The sequence below is a fragment of the Protopterus annectens genome, chromosome 6.part0 (assembly GCF_019279795.1).
Source record: "Protopterus annectens isolate FY-2018-M chromosome 6.part0, PAN1.0, whole genome shotgun sequence".
NCBI lineage: Eukaryota > Metazoa > Chordata > Ceratodontiformes > Protopteridae > Protopterus > Protopterus annectens.
The window spans coordinates 871,062,893-871,087,816 of NC_056737.1; the positions used below are offsets into that span (position 1 = coordinate 871,062,893).

General features: G+C 37.3%; 1 protein-coding gene across 1 annotated transcript in view; it reads left to right on the plus strand.

Moving 5' to 3' along the window:
- Positions 1-24,924, plus strand: part of DTD2 (D-aminoacyl-tRNA deacylase 2) — a 953,848-nt gene that overhangs the window by 794,443 nt on the left and 134,481 nt on the right. Inside the window, exon 2 of the mRNA XM_044074544.1 lies at positions 4,169-4,238. Coding sequence (XP_043930479.1) covers positions 4,169-4,238 — 70 coding nt within the window. The remainder of the gene's footprint in view (positions 1-4,168; positions 4,239-24,924) is intronic.

Genomic DNA, 24,924 nt, shown 5'->3' on the forward strand with positions numbered 1-24,924 from the left:
ATTTCAGGTTATTGTCAATTTCTACTCCTAGCAGTTTAGTTTGAGTTATTGGGGTGATAATAGTTTTATTTTTGGATAAGATATTGAAAGACAGGGAAGTTGAGGGGATCTTGTTGGGTAGAAGAAAGAGAGGGAAGTTGAGGGGATCTTGTTGGGTAGAAGAGGAGGTTTTTTGTTGGGATTTAGAATGAGTTTGGGAGTTAGTGAGCCGTGTTTCCACAAATAGGACGGAATCTTGTGTTATGGTGTGGAGGTCTTGTAGGGAGGAAGGCTGCACATATTGAAGTAGAGTCAACTGCGTATTGTACCACTGAGGCGTGAGTTGTGGAGCTGGTTGGTGAAGAGAGAGAATAGCAGAGGCTCAAGGATGGAGCCTTGTGGAACCTGTAAGTCAACTGGGAGAAGAGGGGAAAGGTGGTGGTGCCATTGGACGGCCTGCTGTCATCCTGATAGGTAGCTTTGGAACCAGATGATAGAGGAGCTACTAAGGTTTAGGTTGCAGAGAACACTGATGTATATCAAACTAATAAGCTGTGTTATTTCTTAGTCCCCAAGCTGAACCTGAAAATGGTCCATTTGGATGAGTTCTCTACCCTGGTTAGCAAACCGACAGACAATCAAAAATAAATACAGCTAATATTTTTCTACAGAGTAATGCACTTACAAACTCAGTATTAAATTCCAGTCAGACTGTACCAGCAGTTACAACTGACAACAGAGTATTGTGCACTACTGTCATACACTTCAGTCTTCGGTTGTCTGTGGAGCATTGTGTAGAGATCTGACACTTGTGAATTTTTCCACATCTCTTTTGTTAGAGTTTGGAGGAGTGTAGGAATCCTGCTGTCAAATTTGGAGACATAATCTGCTGGGCCACCACTGTTCCTGCAGCTTCTGTCTTTTTAAAGGCATTTATAACAGTGGGGCTTTAGTTTTCTAGAAATGGGAGCTCCAATGTGGGAATCAAGATCATTTGAAATAGTATGATATTTCAGTAAGTCTTAACGTTTTGTTAAGAGAATTGAAGGAGTACTAACAGAGGGATCTTCCTTTTCTAGAAATAGAAGCTGTATGAGGAGGTAGTCACCAACATATGAACTGTACTTGCTGGGACGGGAGTTGCAGAACAGGAGTGTGTCTTTGTGCACAACACATCTTCCTTGTAGGTTTGTAATACCACTGCAAATGTCAATTTTGCATTCTACACTGTTTTAAGCATATATTCATGTGTTCATTTGTGGCTGTCACAGTACAGATCAGAGCCTGTTGACTGGTCAGCACTGAGTATGGGAATGTATCTTGGGCTGGTTTTCAGAAGTGGTTTGTCCTGTAAAGTGCTGCTCCACCCTTGTCTGTAAATACATAGTTGTCTATTCTGTGCAAGGTGAGTCTCTGGCACAAGACTTGCCAAAGTCTGCCAGCTCATTAGCTGCATGTCAAGTACTACATTTAAAGGAAACAAACATTACATTTAATTTGTTCTATTTCATGGTATACATTAAAAAATTATGCATCATAAAAACCTGGGTCTAACTTTCTACATAATATTCATTATCATTAAGTAAATATTTAAGATAAAATATTCATCAGGAATTTATTCTTCCTTTTCAAAAAAGCTTTTCTATTTTAAAAAACTCTACTTATAATTTTTTTTCCCTCTCGAACCTCTGCAGGACCCTGTCCCAATGGTTGCCTTACGTGTACCCAGTCAGCTCATTCATTGCAAGGTTGGGAACCAGGCTAGGCAAAAAAAAACTACTAACCACTGGTTCATGATCGAGAAGCTTGTTCGGTTTATCTGTTCCCCTGTGTCGAGAGTCCAGTGGTAAGGAATAGCACAGCCTTTACCCTTCCCTTCCACTGGGCTACTGAATAACTGATGATAGCCACCTGGCTTGGGCAGAGTTATTCAACTTAACACAAACATTAGCTCACACACACCCTTACCTTCCCCATCTCAGAGGTGCACATGCAGTGCTAGCAACACAAACCTATATGCCCTGTTTTGCTGGTGAACACCTATCCTGTGTTACATGTCACTAATGTGGCCAGGCAAGCTGCATCCCTCTCTCCAGGAAGAGTAAACTGGTATTGGCTGTTAAAGACCACATTCCCTAATTAACTCCTAAGATGCCCTTGCTAAAGGGACACGGGTCACCTGGCTGTAGTCAGGGATCCCCCTTATATATATAATATATATATATCGTGTGTGTGTGTGTATGTGTGTGTGTATATGTGTGTGTGTGTGTGTGTGTGTGTGTGTGTGTGTATGTATATATGTATGTATGTATGTATATAATATATGTATAATATGGATCTACTTCTGTAGATCAAACATATTACAAGTTCGAACCAAATATTGCCGAGACCATATGTTCGAACTTACAATAGTTCGAGTACTGAAGTAAAAAAAATAAAAAACAAAAAAAACAAAATTAAACTGCTGTAGTAGGGGGGCTATGCCCATCTGCACCCCCTTAATTAAAGGGTGTGTATCATAATCTCCAAGTCTGACATGTTCGAATCACGTAACATCGAACATGAATGATCGAACCATAAAATCTCGAAATTGAAAAAAAAAAGTGAAGTGTAGATCAAAAACAAATTGCTCCACGCAGGGGGGCAAGACCCCCTTCACCCCCCACACCCCTGCCACTTAAATATACTACTTCCGAGATTGCACTTCAGTGCACTACAGTGTGAAAAAAGAAGATTTCTGTTTCCTACACTGTAACACGATCTCGGAGTTGGTATATTTAAGTAGCGAAGCGCCCATCGGGGTGCAGGGAACTGCCCCTGCCTACACCCTTAATGTTTCATGCCCCATTGGAAACTGCCATTCACATCATTTCAGTGTTTTAATGGTTCGATCACTTCTGTTCGATGTTAAGTGATTCGAACTTTTAAACATTTTTGATGTGATATAAACCCTTACTTAAATATACCAACTCCAAGATCGCACTACATTGCGGAAATGGGAAATCTTCCCATTTCGCCCTGTACGTGGATCTCCATTCAGTCCGTTCGGACTTTTAAATGTTTGAAGTTATGGTCTCGGCCATATCGTCTTCGAACATTTAAAAGTTCGATATAGATATATATATCTATATCTATATCTATATATCTATATCTATATATATATATATATATATATATATATATATATATATATATATATATATGTATGTATGTGTACACACACACACACACACACACACACACACACACACACACACACACACACACACACACACACACCATGGTCCTGGAACTTTGAATCAAAATGTCACAGAGAAAATCAGAGAAATATATATTTTTGAAGAGCGCTCCAGATTCGGATGAACTGCAAGTCCCAAATAAATTGTATTTCTTGTTTTTAAGTCGTTAACATATCTAGAGGAGAATCAGTTTTGTATATAGAATCAGTAGTTAATTAGCGCATATGAAAAAAATATTCAAAGTACCTGTCTCCTTCATTTTAGATAGCCTAGTATGAACCTATGAACCTATCTGCCCAAGGGCATTTATAAGCCTAGCCCATAGTTATGTGGCTTTCGCCACCCCTTTAGTTTGAATAAAAACTATGCCTATCATAGTTGGTATGACTAGACTGTGTGGGGACTGGGAATAGCAAATAACTTAATGTCACTTCAGAGAATCGTTGATTAATTATGGAAAGAGAGTTGGTTACCAATCATTTCTCCTTGCTGTTTAATTCGTATTGCATTCTTTTTTATATTTTAGGTTTTTGTTTTATTTTATTTCCTTTTAAGAAGTATGCCATATAGCACATAGAAGGCTTTTTAACCAGTCACTTTGGATTATTCTTTAATCCATGTCAATGGATTACTTGATCATTTGAATATAATATGTACATCATTGCAGTTAATGTTGTACTTTTTGCTTTACTTGTGTTTTCTTCTACAAAGTATGCTGGGTAATGTGGAGAATGATTTTTTACCAGTCATCCACCTTACTCTTTTTAGTTCATATTTTTGAATTAAATAATTTAAATCTGTACTGATTGTTTTAGTTATTATTCTTTTTTTTGTTATAGTTTTTCGTTTCCCTTTAAGAAGTATACTGTGTTGAACAGAGAAAAGCCCTAACCTGTATCAATTTTTCTGTTTGTATTACATCAGTATCTTACTTATCTGTCCTTTTCTAGATTGAAAGAGGCATGGTTATATATGTCTGCTTTTTCAAAAAGGCCACCGAAGACATTATTCCCAAAATGGGTAAGTATTATTCCTCACAAAAAGTAAAAAATTAAGTTGCAAATAATATCCATGCCAATGTGGTGGTGTAATTACTGGAAAAGATTAATTCCTGCATTGTACTTTATTGAGAAACTGTAAACAAGGTGGGGCACATACATTCAGTGGTAGCTTAATATCAAAGACTTTGCGGGGTAATGTTGATTTCTTACAAGAAGTTTATTTTATCATAGGAGCTTGTATGCAGAAAATAAATGAACTTTCTCCTGATGTAGTAGGTAATGCGAAATTGTAGGATATAGCAAAGCTAAGGTTTCAAACTGCATTCTGTATGCATGATGACGTAACTTTGCAGTGGCCAGTAACATATAATAATAAAAAGGTCTTGTAGATATAAGAATATATTTCTAAATAGAATATGGTGGTGATAAATTCTGACTGATTACTTGGTCTTGTGTAAATTTAGGTTTCACAAACTGAAAAAAAATGTTTAAGTTGAGGTGGTGTGGTCACCTTGTGAGGATGCCCATGTCTCCAAAATGAGGTGTACCTTGCACAGCCAACTTTGAAAAGGTTGCAGGGCAGATTTGACACATTGGAGGGATTATAACTCTGAGGTTACCTAAGAATGTCTGGAGAATCCCATAGAATGAGTGAGCTAGGAACTATCACTGGGGACTTGAAATTCTGGCCTACCCTACTTAGATTGCTTGCCATGACAGCCCTCACCAAGACAAGTAGCTTAAAAAGGATAGATTAATATTGAAATAAAAGTTAAGGTTTACAGAGTAAACCTCTGAAGTAGGAATCATGAGTGCGCTGTGGATTAGGTCATCCATCACAGTCACAGCTCTTGCTTTCATACATTAAATTATGTCCAACTGGACTCTGAAAATATTTCATTAAATTCAAAAAGCAGAACAGCAGCATTAAACCCTGACCTCTGGTTGTTATACTCTTTTCTAAAAATATCAATGTATTAGAAATAGAAAACATTGTTTACAGTTGTTTTTTGTACATCTCTTTCCCGACTGGCAGTTAAAATTCCTCTGTCCACATTTTCCTGGTTTTAAGGATTAGATTTGTCTATCTTCCCAGACTGCTAGATAGTTGAGCTTCACAATATAGAATAGGACTTTGTTCATAGTCTGCTGGGAGAGATGAGTCTGACAGCAGAGCAACATTTATGAATTTGTGCAATCACAGGCAGCCATTCTGTAGTCTAAATGTATTCTGCATCTTGAAACTTGGGTAAATGTACTACACAAGAAGACAGAAAATGTGGTGTGGGAGAGTGCGTTAAATATATGGTCTCATAAATACAGCAGTAAGTTATGAAACTGTTAATTGTTAAATATAATCGAGATGGTATTAAAACTGCTTACTCATGTTCCTGGAGTTTGAAAGCATGTACTTTTAATTTTGTATTTGGACATTTACAGTTACTCTACTCCAACTCTTCAAATTAGGTATATGCACATTTGCTTTTCTTCAGCAGTCCCAATAATTTCCTTGAATAAATAATTCATTTTACCATAAATTAAACTAGCTGACCATTTTATAAATGTGTCCATACCTTATTTATTTATTTTTTAATTAAATTATTGATTTTGCTGGTGTGGTGAGTCTAGATGTAAGGGATGATCATTAGCAGATGGTAGCTTCCAGCAGGCTGAAGACCAGTGAGTTGCAGTGGGACTTAATCCTGGAACCAGTAGTGTATTTCTGATTGCACCTTCTGGCTTAGAAATGAGACCGACCTGTTTGCTAATTTCACTGAAGTGGGGTCTGTTTTTACAGGAGTAGCAATTTAAAAGAATCCGAGATGGGATTTCAGATTAAGAAAGATTATAGTTCTATGCCAGACTAAGTAAAGAGGGTGTGGTTGAGGTACAATGGTAAGAAGTGCAATAATATGCACACGGTCAAAAGGAACCCTTTTAAAGGATTGGTCATTATCTCTTCTTTGTGTGCTTGTGTATGCACGTGTGAAGGGGCAGATGATGGTCTTAGTTACAGAAGACAAGGACCTGAGTTTCATAAATGCAGCTAAGGGAAACCATTTCAGCAAAGTGATCATGGAAAACCAAAATATCTGTGCAGTACCATAAACATTGACTGAAAAGAAGTGAAGTCATTCTTTTTCATTCCTGGCCCTCTTGAAGAACTGCATCTAATTCTGGAGGCAGTATCTCAAGAGATATCAAGGTTAGGAGGGAGAATCCAGACAGGGGGATCTAAAAAAACAAGCCTGTATGGATCAACTAGAGAGATTTGGCCTGTGCTGAGGATTGAGAGGAATATATTCTGGACCCATAATCTTCTAAGAGTAGGGGGTAGGAAGTAACTGTGGAAGAAAAGGAGGAAGCAGAAGAAGGCTTCACTGATTTAGTGAAAGATCTTGGGTCAGGAAGAAGCATTTTCTTTTTCTTTACTTGCACTACCCCCACTGAAATCTGGAACTCGGTACCCTTACCATATTATGCCTGTTTTTTCCTTTCATAGCTTGTTGTATGTGATGGTGCAGCAGGAGAGTTGTAGTATCATCATGTTTGTGAATAGCTTCATTTTAATTTATGTTCTAAGTCTCTTTGAAGCCATGGCATGCAGTTTACCAACACATGCTTTTATACCTGTACTTACTGACCCCAGCCTCCACCAGAAAACAAGCATTCCATGAACCGAACAGTTTCTACCCCCACCAAAGAGAGGATGGAGCTACATACATTGTAATATTCTGCAGATCTCCAATAAGTGCTCACGTGCTAGTAGCTCGCAACACACTTGCTCAGTGCCCCTTGCTCAAAAAGCAAGTGTTATAACTCCCACTAACCCAGTGTCACTTAACTATTCAGCCCTCACCGACCCACTGTAAAACTGTATAGCCCTACCAGAGCCTAACTCTAAAAATCCCACCCAGTTCCTAACCTGAGTCCTCACTCTGTCACTCAAACTCCAGCCCCTTCCCTAACCCTAAAAGCTACCGTCCTGCTCCCTAACACTAACCCTAATCCTAATATCCTCTCCCACTCCTTAAGACTCCCTTCCCACTTCTTAACTCAAACTCTTCACCGCAGAAACCCAAATCCCCTTTCTGATCATTTCCCTAATCTCTCCCACTCCTTCTATTGCTGCTTGCCCAAACTCCTGAAAGAGTTTGAGTACTAGTAGCAGTCTACATGAGCTACAAGATACTCATATCCCTGGTTTTGAGACAGTGGTCTTCAATTACGTGGTCAGAAAATCCTTCTGTGCCACATCTCATTACAAAGGGTTTTGCCTCCAGGAAGACAGAGGTTATTGTCTCTCTCTACTCTTCCCTCATTAGGCCAATTATCGAGTACGATGCCCCATTTGGCATGTACCTCACTAGACATATGCAACAACTAGAAAGACCACAGAAATACCTCACTAAAAGGATCCTAGGCCTTAAACACCTGCAGTATGCGGGGAAGACTAAAAAAAACTCCAACTTTTCTCGCTATCATATCGCCTACTTATAGGTGATCTCTGCTTGACCTACAAAGCCATGTAAGTTCCAGCACTGTTAGATATGCTACATCAAAAGAAATCCCAATCCCTCCGTACCACACTCGCCAGAGACCTCAACCTCACCACCTCAATCAACAGAACTTGTTGGAGGGACAGGTTCCTAACCCAGAGACTACCCATGCTCAGGAACAGACTTCCCTTACATGTCAAGCAGAGCATCTCACTGGCCCTCTTCAAGAGAAATCTTGACAAGTGAATGGGAAATAGAAAATTCACCCCGGGAATCATTTCAGTGGCCCTGGCAAATAACATCGGGTGACATGATGCCAGGGAATCTTTTGGGCTAGGCTTGTAAAGGCTCCAGGGCCATTAGCCTAGTACACTGCTATGAACCTATGTGTTGTAACCCCAGTTGTACATGTAAGAAGATACTGTTTTTAAACATAGTCTGCACTATTATTCCTCAAGACGCTGCTGAGCAAGCAAGCATTTGTGTCCACCCACCTCACTAGTTATCATTGTCTTTTCCTGCTGCAAACCCTACACTGTTTCAGCAGTCACCTGCCCAAAGACTACGAGCAACAATTTTCCAGAAAGCCCACATTTTTGTGTCAAATTTTTGACCTGTTCCTTATAAAAAAGTTGTGTTTTTTTGGCAAATCATTGAGGATTTACATCACTGAATTATGACCGGCATTTTAGTTTCAGACTTCCTATACTTCAAAAAAAATAAATACTAATGCAAAACTTATTTTGTCAACTAAGTTTATAAAAGCCGTAGTTAAAATCTGTCCCTGATAATTGCGATCTTTGGCCAGAAATCTTATGCTAAGAGGTTGAGAGGTATGTCTGAGTTCTGCTTTGAGTAAGAGACAAAATATTGCACCAGTCTCAGCACTCAGAGAAGTGAAAGCTGTGCTTTAGTTATCCAGGGGTTTAGATTGCCATGTACAGTAGTCATCAGTCTGTTTTGTGTAGTTTTACAGATTGTTTGCAATCAACATTGCTATCACTGATAAAATAACACCTTTTTGCATCTTAATCCTTCGTAGTTTATGTATATTTTCATGTTCTCACTGCACCACTGCTTGTGTGGGGAGGGGGTCAGGAAAATATCACATTAATTGCAACTATCTCCTTGTCAGTGTGATGGCTTAGTTATTAAGATATGGCCTTCCCAACTCCAGGATCTAGGGTTCACTTTAGCATCCACCTGCTGTCTTTTATGTAATTTGCTTGTACTCCCTGTGTCCATTGGTTTCATCCCACATGCTGTAAACTGTTTTATTTATATATATATATATATATATATATATATATATATATATATATATATATATATATATAATGTGTGTGTGTGTGTGTGTGTAAAACATCATACGTATACCTTTTTAAGCATAGCCATACATCCCAAATCTCTAACAAGTTCTGGTACACTTGATAAATGGTAAGGATGGTTTTGGAAGATGAACCATTTACAAGCAGGGGCCTGGGAGATGAACCATTTACAGGCTGCCTGTGTCCATTAGAGACAGAAGTGCCAAACTAGGGATGAGTTTCCTGTTCCCAATACAGCTGGACAAGTTACACTTGAATTGGGTTAGGGAGGAACTCTGCTTCACATGGATGGGGAGCCTATTCCAAAGATGGGGTCATCTGTGGGATATATACCTGTTTCACCAGCAGGTTCTATTTATATCACAGGCAAGGTTTAAGTCTTTAGAATGGGTAATTCTGGTGCTATTTATTTTGCGGATATGCCGGAGGGCCATCACAGTGGGTTCTGACAATGCCATGTATGCTAGGCATAGATCTTTCCTCAACAGCCTGTAGTAGACATAATACTTGAGGCGGTCTGCATAGGACATGTTACTTACTCCCTGTATTCTTTTAGTAAGGAACCTCTGTGGACATTCCATTTGTTGGATATGATTGGTTAGGTACATGGCAAAGAGGGCATTGTACTCCTTGATAGGTCTGATGAATGCCGAATACAGTGGAACAATGACTTCCTTGGACCTAGATGCTCTATCTTTGTTTATAAGTTGTGTAACATAGAATGATTTTCTCACTACTGTAGACACATGATGGTCAAAGGCTAGATTACTGCCTATATTTGTCCCCAAGTCCCTGACTACTGTGTCAACTCTAAGGGGTGCATTGCCAGTATGATAGTTACCGGGGATGGATAACTGCTGAAGGATGCTGTTATGCATTTCTTGGAATTTAGTTTTAGTCAATGGCTCTGACACCATTTGTATGTCTGTGACAGCCCTTCCTGGAGAACATTTGTGTTAGTGTGGGATTCAATGACAACTCCTAATTGGCAGCCGTCAACAAATTTAATCAGCCAGAGGCCATTGACTTTGACCTTGACTAAATTTACAGATTAGCTAGGTTTGTTGCATCTCTGGTTTTCATTTTGACTCTTGGCCACCCACTCCTTGGTTCAGTGGGTTTGGATGTTTGAAGTGTGTCTCTCACTTTTCGTGGTGGGCATAACCTGTTCTTGCAATGTTTTTTAGCTGCAGATCCTTGTCTTTAGGAAAATCAGAAAGATTTAATCTTCCATATTAGTACTAACTGATGTTTTACTTCCCAAAGTGGTGTCATAAATATCCTTAAACCAGTCCAGTTATCTTGTTTTATTCATTATGGGGATAGAATTGATGGCAGAGAAAGCCCTTCTCACTTTCTACAGGCACCACTAGCTTGGGATTTACCTGAAATGGGTGTATGATTTCAGGATGATGGACCACATACTTGTGTCTTGCGATCCGGGTTGGGAGGAGCTTGTATTAACTAAGCAACCCTTTTCCAAATGGATTGTGAATCACATCAAGTTCTGCCATCAAGCAGTGTTCCACCTCTTGGAAGATTCTGCTGCCAGTTGTCAGACCATCAGAGGTGTAGGTTTTTGTGCTCACAGGTGTGGCTGTTTCCACTGTTTTCTGTACAAATGTCTGCACTGGGAGTATTTGCACTATGGACTCTTGTATATGTTTTAAGTTGAAACTTTTGTTTCAAGTTGAGAAGGTTGTAGTATGTCACTTCCTGTATTTTTTATGTTAAATACGGAGTGCGTTTTACTGTTGTTTATGCTTCCTCTGAAGAAGCTACAGTTTCCTGTAGCGAAAACGCTTGTTTTTTACGAGAATAAAAGTGCGTTAAGGACTGTTCTGTGGAGTTTCACTGTGCTGGCAAGGACCTCGTTTGGTATTTCTTTTGTTTTTTATTTTACCGTTGGTTTGTGGTCTTTTTCGTTACGGGGCGTCCTGTTAGCCGGCACTGTTGGCTCCATTGTAATATTACATCATGGCAGGTGTGAATGAAAACGCTAATACTGACTTTGCCGGCTTATTAGCCGGACTAACTGAAAGACTCGACCAGCTTAACACCAGGATGGATGATATGCAAGCCGCCATACGGACGTCGAGGGCGGCAACATCTAATGTTGGGAATACAATCTCTCTGAGTCAAGCCAGTCTTGATGACTGGATACCGGCAGGACAACCGGAACGTCATCAATCTTCAAGTAGTACTAATTTGGGGCTAAACAGTATCATGGACAGTACTGCTTCACAACTTAGTAACGGACTTCATGTTAATGAACCGACAGGACGGCCAGCCAGTTATGCTGTTGCGGTCACTAACGAATGCCCCATTTCACGGACTGAGAGAAGGGAAACAGTGAGTGCAACTAATAGACTTGACGCTACAAACTTTGGCTTGCCAGATTTAGGTGACTGGTTATTGGACACTGCTATTTTGTCTTTTGGACAGCAAAATATGTCAGCTAATAATGGTGTTTCAAACAACAGAAATGTATGTTTATCAGATAAACTGAAAACTTTTGATACAAAATTGCTTAAGTTGAAAAAATTACAATTAGAATCTGCTTATTTTAAGCAATGTGTCAGTGAGAATATAATCCCTAAAGGATTGCGCAATAATTTTGTGCCATCAGGCTTAATAATTGACCAGGCCTTCTCTACTGATTTAGAAGTTCTTTTCCAACAGCAGGGAATCCAACTGCTGGAACTTATTACTAAATATTATGTGAAACATATAGACCTGTTAATGGAGGAAATTAATGTACTTGATAATGACATTAAAACAGACTTAGATTTCACTAGATATAAATTTGATTATGGAAGGATTTTATCTAGTATTGACACTTTATTACTCAAGTTAAAGTCTAATAAAAGCAAAAAACTTGTTAGAGATAGAGAAGCTTACTCTAACAATTTTGCGTATCCCAAACTTAAGGGATTCAAGGCCACCCGACCAAACCCTGTAAATGATAGTCAGGTAACAGAAACAGTGGACGATAGGGGAGGCCTTGATGATATAATAGAAGAGAACAATGAGGCCCATAGTAGTACAGGTCCAAGACGGAGCAATAGAATCAAAGGCTCCGACAGTAAGTACGGTGGGTCAGGTAACAACCAGAATAATATAGGTGGCAATAATAATGCAGTGAATCATGGTAATAGTAATAATTTTTTAGGCAAACGCAAAAACAAGCCTTACACGAACAGGAGAAAGAACTAATAAATATGTTTGATGTGGACAGACTAACACATTCTAATACACCACTTACACATTTGACACAGGACTCCCCAGTCATACTGACTAATAGGAATAGAGATTTTAAAATATACAATTTCTCTGATGTAACATTGGATGAGCAACTAATAGAACTACTAGCTTATGGTAACTCATTTGTTCCAAGAAGCACTGGGAGTATATCTAGGGAGATTATTGAATTAAAGTCTTTTGTAAGAAAAATGAATTTAAAGTTACTATTCGGAGAACAAAATGAAGTGGTTAACCAGAATATTGTAAGGTATGGCAATGGTCTGTCAAATTTAAAACTAGCTAGTGTCTTTAATCCACCATTGCATGCAGACTTACAGCTTTTTGAGAACATCTGCGAAGTGGATTTCAGACATCTTGCTGGTACTAAAGTTGTCGGTGTAAATCAAGGCAATGTGAACATCTGTAAGGAACAACTTAAGTTATTGGATGAGCTTTGTAGGTTACCAGTACGTGTAATAAAACCTGACAAGGGGGGGGGGTCTAGTTGTATTAGACAATCTCACTTACAATGAGAAAATGTCTAAGGTGTTAAACACTGATGCTTACATTAAGGCTTCCATTAATGAGGTTAATGGACAAACCCAAAGGATTAGAGGTTATTTTAGGGATTTATTTTTGACTGGGAAAATAGATATAGATTTATACAACTATATTGATATAAATTGCCCAAAAACACCTGTCATGTTTGGAATCCCTAAAATCCATAAGAGCATCAATGACCCCCCTATGAGAGCTTTGATAGACGGGAGGCCGTCTATCACATACCCTTGTTCAAAACTTATCACTAATATCTTGGACAAATGTATCAAAGCCATCCCTAGCATATGTAAAGACTCCTGGTCCTTTCTACGTAACATCAATGATGTCCCACACAATGGTGAAAATAACTTTTTAACCATTGATGTGGTGGATTTATACACCAGTATACCCCATCAAGAAGCGGTAGAATGGACTGGTTCCATGCTTCAGAATTTGGGGGCTTCGAAATTAGAAGTGGACTTGGTAACAGAATTGCTCGATATTGTTCTAACTACTTCATTTTTGATGGTGACTTCTTCCTCCAAAAACGTGGTGGGGCGATGGGTTCCCCTTGTGGGGCTAGAGTAGCCAACTACGTTATGGGATATTGGGAAGCCAACATGTTAAGGAAGATTCCTGGAATAATGGAACATGCGGTGTTCTATACCAGATTCCTGGACAATATTTTTATATTATTCAGGGGTTCGGAATTGGAAGCCGCAGGCCTAGTTGAAATTATGAACTCAACAACAGAATTTCTAAAATTTACATCTAAATTTTCAACATGTGAAACTGATTACCTCGATGTTAGACTTGTAAAGGATTTAGTAAATGGAGGTTTGACTTCAACAGTCTTTAGAAAGCCGACGTACTGCAACTCTTTCCTGCACTTCACCAGCTTCCATCCGTTCCAACAGAAACGGTCTATTGTTAAAGGACAGCTGGTGAGGGCGGGAAGAATGTGCAGTACGTTGACTGATTTCAAAATAGAATGTGAGTTGTTGAGAGAAATGTTCAGGAACCGTGGATACCCTGAACAAATGTTGGAAGACCTAGTTGAAGAAGTAACCATTAAGAGAGTAAATGGTTTTTATAAACCTTTATTGTTTGCACATGACTTCAGTGATGTGCACCCTACCATTAATGTGGTATTAAGTGAGACCAACTTGGACAATGAGGGGATGGAATCAAATATAATTTCAAGTGAAGAATGTGACTACTCACTGAGTTTCATTACCATGTTTAGTAGTAACTCTAGGGGCGTTCTGGCCATAATACGCAAAAACTGGCACTTTATTTCCTCAAACCCATTACTAGTTGCAAAATTGGGAAACAAACCAAGGTTTATTTTTAAGAGATCACACAATTTGAAAGAACTAGTTCAGAGAGATGGACTGCAAAATATACATCAGAAAAGGAGAGGGATGTTTAAGTGTGGTTTTTGCAATTTGTGTAATAAGGTCAGAACAGGTGAGACATTTAAGGTCAGGGACAAAAAATATGACATTAGGTTTAGATTAAATTGTGAAAGTAAATCTATTATTTACATAGCTACGTGTGTGTGTTGTCAAGCGTTCTACATTGGAAAAACGGACCGTAGGGTCCGGGACCGTATGTATGAACACATGTACGCAATTAAGAATGATAAAAACGACAATGCACTAGCAAAACATATAGGTTTAAATCCAGGCCACAGCTTCCAGTTCATGGCCATCGATCAAGTCCCTTTGAAGACGAGAGGTGGCCCTTTTTCATTAATACTCGAGAATAGAGAACTGGAATGGCAGTTGCGCCTGGATGCGTTTAGATACCCTGGCCTTAATAGCAACTGTAATATAGCCCCAGTATTAAAACTTAGAAGTTATCTTAGATAATCTTTATAATGAATGATTATGTTTTTCTCTTACAAATAATTTTTTTCTCCTTAGTGAGTTAATCAGAGTATGGTATAAAAAAGGTTACAGCACTAACGGAGATGATAATTATACCTTCTGGGTGAAACTTATCCTCCGGGGTACTGTAACTTTATATGGAAATATTTCTCTTTCCTTTAGTATTTGTTGACAAATGGGGATTAATTCCGTGTCTTTAACAATTAAATATGTGTCAGTGGAGGGCTGACAAAAATTTATACACTTGGTTGTTTCAAATAATAAATAATAAATATTAAATAACTAGTAACCAGTATATCACATTATAGACATCCAACTTTTTAGCTGGTCCTGCTTTCATTAAAATGTCATGTTCATTAAAATGTCATGTTCATTAATATGTCATGTTTTTAAATGAATCTTTTATTTTTACATGGCATCTTATCAGATGCGACTTTTTATGTACTAAAAGTACAAAAGGTTTTTAAACATGTGGACTATATTCCTGTCTTGATTTATCTATTTATGTTGTATAAAATACATACATTAGAAAAAAACTTGTATATGTTTTAAGTTGAAACTTTTGTTTCAAGTTGAGAAGGTTGTAGTATGTCACTTCCTGTATTTTTTATGTTAAATACGGAGTGCGTTTTACTGTTGTTTATGCTTCCTCTGAAGAAGCTACAGTTTCCTGTAGCGAAAACGCTTGTTTTTTACGAGAATAAAAGTGCGTTAAGGACTGTTTTGTGGAGTTTCACTGTGCTGGCAAGGACCTCGTTTGGTATTTCTTTCTTCTCTTACCATTTGTATGTCTGTGACAGCCCTTCCTGGAGAACATTTGTGTTAGTGTGGGATTCAATGACAACTCCTAATTGGTAGCCGTCAACAAATTTAATCAGCCAGAGGCCATTGACTTTGACCTTGACTAAATTTACAGATTAGCTAGGTTTGTTGCATCTCTGGTTTTCATTTTGACTCTTGGCCACCCACTCCTTGGTTCAGTGGGTTTGGATGTTTGAAGTGTGTCTCTCACTTTTTGTGGTGGGCATAACCTGTTCTTGCAATGTTTTTTAGCTGCAGATCCTTGTCTTTAGGAAAATCAGAAAGATTTAATCTTCCATATTAGTACTAACTGATGTTTTACTTCCCAAAGTGGTGTCATAAATATCCTTAAACCAGTCCAGTTATCTTGTTTTATTCATTATGGGGATAGAATTGATGGCAGAGAAAGCCCTTCTCACTTTCTACAGGCACCACTAGCTTGGGATTTACCTGAAATGGGTGTATGATTTCAGGATGATGGACCACATACTTGTGTCTTGCGATCCGGGTTGGGAGGAGCTTGTATTAACTAAGCAACCCTTTTCCAAATGGATTGTGAATCACATCAAGTTCTGCCATCAAGCAGTGTTCCACCTCTTGGAAGATTCTGCTGCCAGTTGTCAGACCATCAGAGGTGTAGGTTATTGTGCTCACAGGTGTGGCTGTTTCTACTGTTTTCTGTACAAATGTCTGCACTGGGAGTATTTGCACTATGGACTCTCGGGGAGTCCCTTTTTTCATTCATCAAGCAGTATTTCTTGGATAGTAACAACTTCAGCAGTTGTGCCTCCTTTAACACTTGCATGCTTTGGGATTCAGCCTTGAGCCATTTTCTTTGGCCTATTTCCACTGCCTCAGATTCTCCCCAAGAGTGCAGACTTTAGACTGATCCCAAACTCCAACTGAGAGCACTGTTTGAATTTGCCTGGTATTGTTGCAAACATTTACATATCTGGAGAAATCCTCCAGAGTTGGATATAACATATGTACTCGCGTATCAACTGTTCTGCAAGCAAGTCTTCTGCGCTGATTGCGTATAATTCTTCCCTCTTTTCCACTGCATATTTTGGTTGTGAATTAAGGTAATCATGGGGGCATAACATGTAGCATTACGGTACTGATTCTTTAGCACTATTCTTTGATATCTGATAGTGAGAAGTAACAGACAGAAGTAAGCAAGAGGAATATTTCATTTTACATTCTTGTATATAACATTTGGTGTAGTGTTTTTATGTGGAAGACATTAGCATGTAGAGGCCACATTAATTTTACATTGTTGAAGCATTTCTTACAAGATGGTCATAGTTTACCTGTATATAGCATTATGGTCTTGATCCTTTGATCTACAGTACACTATTTTGTAATAACCAGAAGTGAGAAGTAAATCAAATAGAGGCAAGATAAATATTTCTCCTTATTTTCAATGACTGCAAAACCAGTACATACGATATGTTCTTTCTCAACCATCTCCTACTTTCACTACTGCTTTCCCATCGCTTCATTACACCCTAACGCAACAATACCAGTGAATTGCAAGCCAGCATTAGCACTGAAAAAAGTTTGCTTCGAAGTGCTGAAAATACAAGAATCTTGTGGCAATGTTTCACTTATTGAAACATAACAGGGTACAGCAAGATATATATGTGTTACAGCTTATATGTCTGCAAATTTATTGTATGGGCATTTTAGTTTATAAAATCATCATGCTAATTTACTTCTACCACCGAGTACCACATCTTTACCTATTGGCAGTCTAGGTCTTGGAATGAGTGGCAAGGTTGCTGTATAGGTTTGGGAAAAGACACATCCATGTAACACACTAACAATCAAATCTGTCAGTATGTTAGCTGACAATGTTATTATCGGAATACGTTTGAGACAAATTGGAAACGGTTGACAGAAAATGCTAGATTCTAAAGAGAAAGATGAGGTACACCACCCAACAAAAAGTATGGATAAAGTAAATCTCCATGGTTAGACTTTTTCCTGTGATTCAGTTTTCATTTAAACTTGCAGTGATGGGTGCAGTTGAGTTGCTCTGAGAAAATACCAGTAGGTATAAAAGCTCAGATATTACATTTATCAGTTACAGAAAAAAAATTGTCTAGCCAACTACTAATTTACTAAAGCATTACAAGAAAAATAAAATTTGGTGAATCCTATCTGGAGGCACATTATTGTGAAGTTCCTGATTTCCAAATAGACTGTGCCTATCCAGCAACCTTGGCCCTATAAACTTGGTAAGAGAGACTGGTATTGATTATACAGCTTTCGATATAGTGAGTTGGCTACATTGATTTGTACGTCATGTTGTAGCAGATCAAGTCAGGGTCTGAATGCACACTGCACTGAAGCCAAACTGCATTATCAGAGTCTTTGTATTGTGTGCTACACATGCTGATATGATATGGTATCAGAACTAGAGAGTATTTGCCAGAACTGAAGAAGTGTTTGTTGACTGCAAGAGTTTTGTTTTGAAAGTGCAGTAGTATAATTGTTATTGGAGGAAATGCTTCAGTTGCAGTCCCCTGAACTTATTTTATTCCTGAAAGAGAGTGGATTAGCCAAGTCTTTTTTACTTTTTTGTAGAGGAGAAAAGTAAAATAGCAACACTTAGAAAGAAGTACAGAAATCATTGGAAGCCTAGAAAGAATTTACCATTTTTTGCAAGGGACAAAGGCCTCACAAAGCTGGTACTTGCTTTGTTACTGAACTGAAGGGAATAATCAGTAATCAGTCAAAGATGGAATGTGGTGAGCTGCATGATTCCCTAATAAGAAATTAAATATGTTTTTAAACAAGAAACATCTTTATTAAATTATCACTTATGACATAGGCAGTCATACATTTATATAAATGAAAACAAACCATAGTGACACAATCTTAGTTGCAAGCATTATATATCACATACCATACTGACATAATTTTAGTTGCAAATATTATACATCATTTATAATCTACCCAGTCATTGTCAGTCAAACATTACATAGCTTATTCAAATCCTTCCTTGCTTTAAACCTAATTCCTCGCCATGTATTTATTGTTCTCACAATTCCTATTTTTTTGTGTAATTTGCTCTTACGTTTTCTAAAGATCCCAGTTCCAGTTGTTTTATCTCTCTTACTATATTTACTACTACTAGTACAATTGGTTTAGATTTTGATTTCCATTTTCTAGTAATTACTTTTTTGGCAGCCACCATAATTAGACTCGGGAAGGCCTTACTATGTCTAAACAATTCTGGCTTTTTATCATAGCTCAGAAGAATCATTTCCCTAGATGCACCAATTTACTCACCCGATATCTTTGATAAACTTTAAAGATAGTCTGCAGACTACTCTGCCACCTCATTACACTCCTAGAAAATATGTTCCCAATTACCTCCTTCTTTCCCATCACACCTCCAACACTAGCTGTCTACCAGAGGAAAAATCCTCTGGAGTCTATTTGAGGTATAAAAATGCCTATGTAAACATTTCCAAACAAAAATCCTAAATCTTCTAGCTTTTTGTTGCATATTTGGGAGACATACATGTATCCCTGCGTTGTTTCTTTGTGAAATGCTTATCCATTCGTTCTTCCCAATCCTTTCTAACCTCTTCTGATTGATTCTTTTAGTTATCATGCAGTATGTTATATGCTGTACTAATTATTCCTTTTTTAATGGCAACTTCTATTCTAGATTTCTATTAAAGACTCCACCAGTACTGGTCTTTTGTTTAGGATGCCCTATTTCTTTCTCTTCACATATACTCATATCAATCCTTGATAGGGAAGACAATCTGTAACCTGAAGTCCAAATAAATTCTTGGCAACTTCCCATTCTATTAAGTTTCCTGCTCTAGTTATTTGCTGCCGGTACCCTGGTTCCTTTGCCAGTTTTCTCTAATAAATTCCAGCCTCCTCTTGCCTATTGTCTGTATGCCTAATTGCAGTCTTCCCTATTGGCAGAATCTCCTTTCTCCATTCCTGTGTTGGCTTAGTTTTTAGAATACTTTCTGCTACTTTCTGAATAGAATATTTTGTATGGTTGTTGTTGTTCTTAAAGATCTGCATCCAGAATCCCCGTCTCTCCTTGTTTCTTGAGCTTTTCCCCCATTTCATCAGCATCATCATCCCTTTCCACTTTGAATTATAGTTTTCTGCTTGTGCTATGTATAGGAGCCTTAACTTTCTAGTTCTGAAATACCCCTTCAAATCAGGTAATCCCAATTCACCTTGTTCTGTTGGAAAAATCAGCATATCCCACTTGACTCTTGCTGTCATCCCCTCCCAGGTAAAATCTTTCAGCTGTTTATTAATTGCTATCTACAACTTCTCCTCTGGTTGATAAACATATGCCTGGCGTGTATAAGACTAACAAACATTTAACTGCTTATATCTTAATATCCATATCAATATAACAGAGCTTCCAATTTATCAGTTTTTGCATTATGTTTTATTTAGACTCTTCCCACATATTCTTAGCTGTCATACTGGAATAATTTTAATCCATACTCCTAAGTACTTCGTTTTATCATGTCCCCATAAATAAGGATATTGCAGAACCAATTTGTGTGTGGGTACATAATTTACAACTGTTGCCTTTGTTTTAGCTTCATTAATTTTGTATCCCAAAAAGATTTGAAACTTTCTCAAAATGTTCCGCAACACTGAAATGTCCTTTTCTGGTTTTATCAGGTATAAAATAATGTCATCTGCAAAAAGAGCCAGCTTTTCTTGACTACCACACCAATTATATCCTTGAATTTCTGAGTCCCTCATTTTCTTTGCCAGTGGTTCTAAATATAATGTAAATAACAAAGGGGAAAAGGACACCCCTGCCTGGTTCCTCTGCTCAAGCAGAAGTTATCAGAGAGGAACCCACTCACTGTAATTTTCACCGCCGATCCCTCACATATCCTCCTAATCAACCTTATAATTTTATCAGAGAATGCAAATGCTTCCATTGCCCTGCTCATAAAGTTCCAGCTTAGTCTGTCAAATGCTTTCTCTGCATCAAGACCCTCCAATAACAGTAGTATTTTCTTACATTCCGAAAATACAGTTAAACAAAACCTTCCACATTTTTCCCAACTAGGTTCCTCACTTCCACAGGAATAGCATCTCTTCCTGGGGACTTTCCTGTGGATTTGTTTATACATCATCATTTTTATCTCCTCTCCTCCTATCCTGTTAGTAATTAAGCCTCATGTACCTCCAACCTTGGCATATTTAATTCTACTAAAAATATTTCAATTTGTACCTTTTTTAATTTCAATATTTTTCTGCTTTATACAGACTTTCATAGAATTTCTGAAGTATTTCTATTACATCTACAAGATCTCTTGTTATCAGCTCCCTAAGCTTGGTGAAAGCCCTTTCCACATTCCATTGCCTGAGTCTTTGTGCTAAATGTTTTTGTGCTCTAAAATTGTTATCAAAAAAACAGTTGCTTAAAAGCAGTTTTTCTAAACTCATGCATATTATCGAGGTAATCCCTTATTTTCTGTTTAGCATTTTGCAGTTGCTCCACTTCATGTTCTGTGAAATCCCCTCTATTCTGCAATACTTCAACATTTGTCAGTCCCTCTAAATAATTCTAGTTACTTCTTAACGATATCTTTCTTTTATTTCTACCCAATTTTTGAACTCCACTTTAATTTTATCCCACTCCCTTTCTGTTTTCAGAAGAAATTTCTATCTTCTCTAGTAGCTCCTGAATAATTTCCACTACCGACTCCTTAAATTCGTCTTTACAACAGATAGGTGGGAAAGTGCCAGTGTCTCATTTTTATTTCATTATCCTGTGTTTTTGCTTTAGTTATTAATGGCACATGTTCTGAAATAGTTATTGGGTGCATATCAAAGCTTTCAATTAAATGCACATATTCCTGTGAACTGTAAATTCTGTCTACCCAAGACCAGTTTTTGTATTGTGGGGAATATGTAAATTCACTCCGAACTCCTAGTACTGGATCTTCCATGCCAAATATTTTCATAAAGTTCTTCAAAAATCTTCTGAATAAAGCAGTGCAAGCTCCAGACATGATTTCCAGTGACCTAGAGGAAAATGTAACTGCACTCGGACTTGATTAAAGTAAACAAAACATTGAAGGAATATATGAACCAAAAAAAAAAAAAAAGAATCTTTAAACAGACATTCAGATAAGCTGATAAAACTGCAAAAGTCAGATGTCAAAATGAAGAAAAAGCTGGCTGACTATGAGACTGTTAAAGAAGAAATGTTTCAAAAATTGCAGAATTAGAAGACCGAGAATGTAGGAAAAAATCTGAAATTTTCTGCTGTACCAGAGAAACTAGAAGGAACAGGCTCTATTAGTTTTATGTAGTAACAAATAAGCAACTAGACTGGTTTTCCACAGCAGGAACTGTTAATTGAAAGGGCACATAATGTGTATGCTTCAAACCTGGCTGTGAGAAAGCAGCCAAGACCTATATTAGTAAAGCTGTAAATGCACCAGCAGAAAGATTTAATCCTGACAAAACTGTGACAAAAAGGCAAAGTATTAAAAGCTAGAGAGAGTGTTTGCAGTAAATGATTACTCCGTGTACACCAGGCAGAAGAGAAACATATTTATTTGAGCAGTCAGGGAATATTGACAGGTAGGTATGAGATTAAAACTGCTGTATCCAGCTGTCTTCAGAATATTTTTCTTCAGGAGGATCAAAATATTTTTTGTTGCAGAACAGGCCAAGGAGGAAATACATAAGTTTATCCAACAAAAAGTGAGTGATCAAGAAGAAGGGAACTCTGCTTCTCATTCTTCTGATAATAAAACACACAAAGAGACTTTGCCAGTGAAGCTTTTTCCACTGTTCAGGGGAAAATGCTTGAGAGATTGGGAAAAGTACAGGATTTGACTAGAAGAATTGAGAGTAGGTTGGAATTGAACTGGAATTTGGAGTTGAGAGATGGAGATGTACAGGAAGGAGACCAACAACACGGAAATTCTTGAATAAGTTTGAGACTGCAAATCATCAATCACTTTTGTGAACTATATGTCTGTATATGAAAAAGTGGAAAGAGTGAACTTTTGTTGACTTTGTTAAATTTGTAGGGAACTGAAAGGCATTTGCCTCACTTCATTTAATATTTGGAAGTATACTGAGGGGAGGGAAAAATTAAGGAAAAAAGCTAACTGTAAATGAAAATTTCTGCTATTTAAAGTACTTCTGTGAAACTATTCACAATCTAAATTGCAGACTTTATACTAAAGCATTTTTAGTTATTGTGTGTGATAGATACTAAAGTAAACAGATGCCTTTTTTCTGTTCTTTTTAGTGTTAAGAAATGTGGGCATTACAATGCAAAAAGAGAAAGGCTAGGCAAAAGCATGTTAATGTTGGGCTGTAATCTTGATTTCGTGAGGTGGGGGATGGGGTGCAAAAGTACGTGGATCATAGTATTCATAGAGCTGATATGTTTTCTTTTACTTTTGCACAGGTGAATGTCTGGAATAAGACCCTTGGCTTAATCTAAAAACAATTTTATGTGGAAACAAGTAAAAGAACACTGAATATAATGTTATGTTTTCCTTCAGAAATAAATGTTTTAGCTTGTATTTAGAAGCCTGCAGCCGAGGACTACATTTTTTTCTCTCATGTTTCCATGGAGAAGGCAGTAAAAAGCCAGAACATTGGTTTCTTGAAGGCCAAAAGCAAACATTTTCTGAAAGCATCCAAGTTGGGTTTTTTTTACATCTCAGATGGGAGTAAAGTTAAAAAAGAGACAAAAATACAGGCGATACTGACTAATGGATAAAGTCCATAAAGACTCCCAAGTGAAACGACAGACTCTTCTTTATTCAAAAATACAAAACGGAATGAGTGCTTTCATCCAGTTTAACTGGACTTCAAGATTCAATGAATACAATGATACTAAACTATTTATAGCCACAGGAACAAAGCAATTTAACCAGGAAATGATGCAACAATAATTTCAATTAAATAATCAGAGTAATTAAGTTAGAATGTAAAAAGCTTGTTCTTTATACAAAAGATGTATATCCGATGAAATGAAACAATAAATAGTCTTTTAAAAATATAAAATGTAAATATGTATTAAATATGTCTAGCTAAAAGACGTTTGTATTAAACAATTTAAACAGTCTTATTTCAAATAAAAACTTCAATATGTGGAACACTTATAAAACTACAAAAAAGTATGTAAAAATTGATACCAATAAGTGTATAAAATGTATGTATACATCTTGTTCGTATTTCATTTAAAGTAAAGTTAAAACAAGAACACGCACCAATTAGTGGAAGTAGAAGCACAGGCAATGACATGCATCTTGGCATGGATAACCTCAATTTTAGGTTAATTAAAAAAAGTTAATTAAAACCTATGATGTTCTGTAGTCCTATCTCGCCTTCATTATATTATAATATAATAATATATTATTACCCTATGTTCTCAAGTCCCCTGTTTATATAAGAGACAGTGTAGATTTTTTACGTAAAATTTCCCCAGTAGTGTGGAATAAGGAAAAGTATTGGTTGGTGATTGATGTTGAGTTTATATACATCCATTCAGCACAAAGATGGCCTAGAGGCAATAAGATATTTCTTAGGCGATAGTCCTTTAGCTTGTTTTGTAATTTAATATGGTAGATTTTTGTTTGAAAAATAATTATTTTTATTTTGATAACATGTTATATAGACAGAAACCGGGTACAGCAATGGGGGCAGCTTTTGCCCCCATGTATGCAAACCTTTTTATGTCTTTTTTTGAAAAAAGATTTTTATTTAATTTGAACTTTATGAAGAACCATGTGGATTCTTATTTTTGTTTTATTGATGATTTAATATTTATATGTGAGGGGGACATAGAAGAGGTGGATAATTTTATTTCAGATATGCATAAAAATCCCTTTGGTCTGGCATTTGACAGACTTCAGAAAGGGAATAGGGTGGTGTATTTAGACCTTATTTTGGAAGGCATGGAAAATGGGAATATTTCGTCCAACATTCATAGGAAATTTGTGGACGGTAATCAGTATTTACATGCCACAAGTTGTCACCCCCCACATGTGTTGGAGGCTTTACCTTATGGTGAACTAGTACGTGTCTCTAGGCTATGTAGTGAGAAGAATGAGTTGATAAAAGAAATGGAAAGGACAAATCATATGTTCTTACAAAGGGGTTATGACCCAGATATTTTAAAACAGTCTCTAATTAGGATAAGGAATGAGATAGGTATGGGGAATGACGTAAATGAAAATGGATATAAAGGAAGGAATACACATTCAGTTAGAAGGGTTTGTGAACAAAATAAGGAAAAAGGAGACTCAATTTATTATGTGTCTGTGTACAACATAAGAAGTGAGGAAGTGAAAGCCATGATAGAGTATTATTGGAAATATCTATTGGAAGATAGGGTCCTGGCAAATATTTTA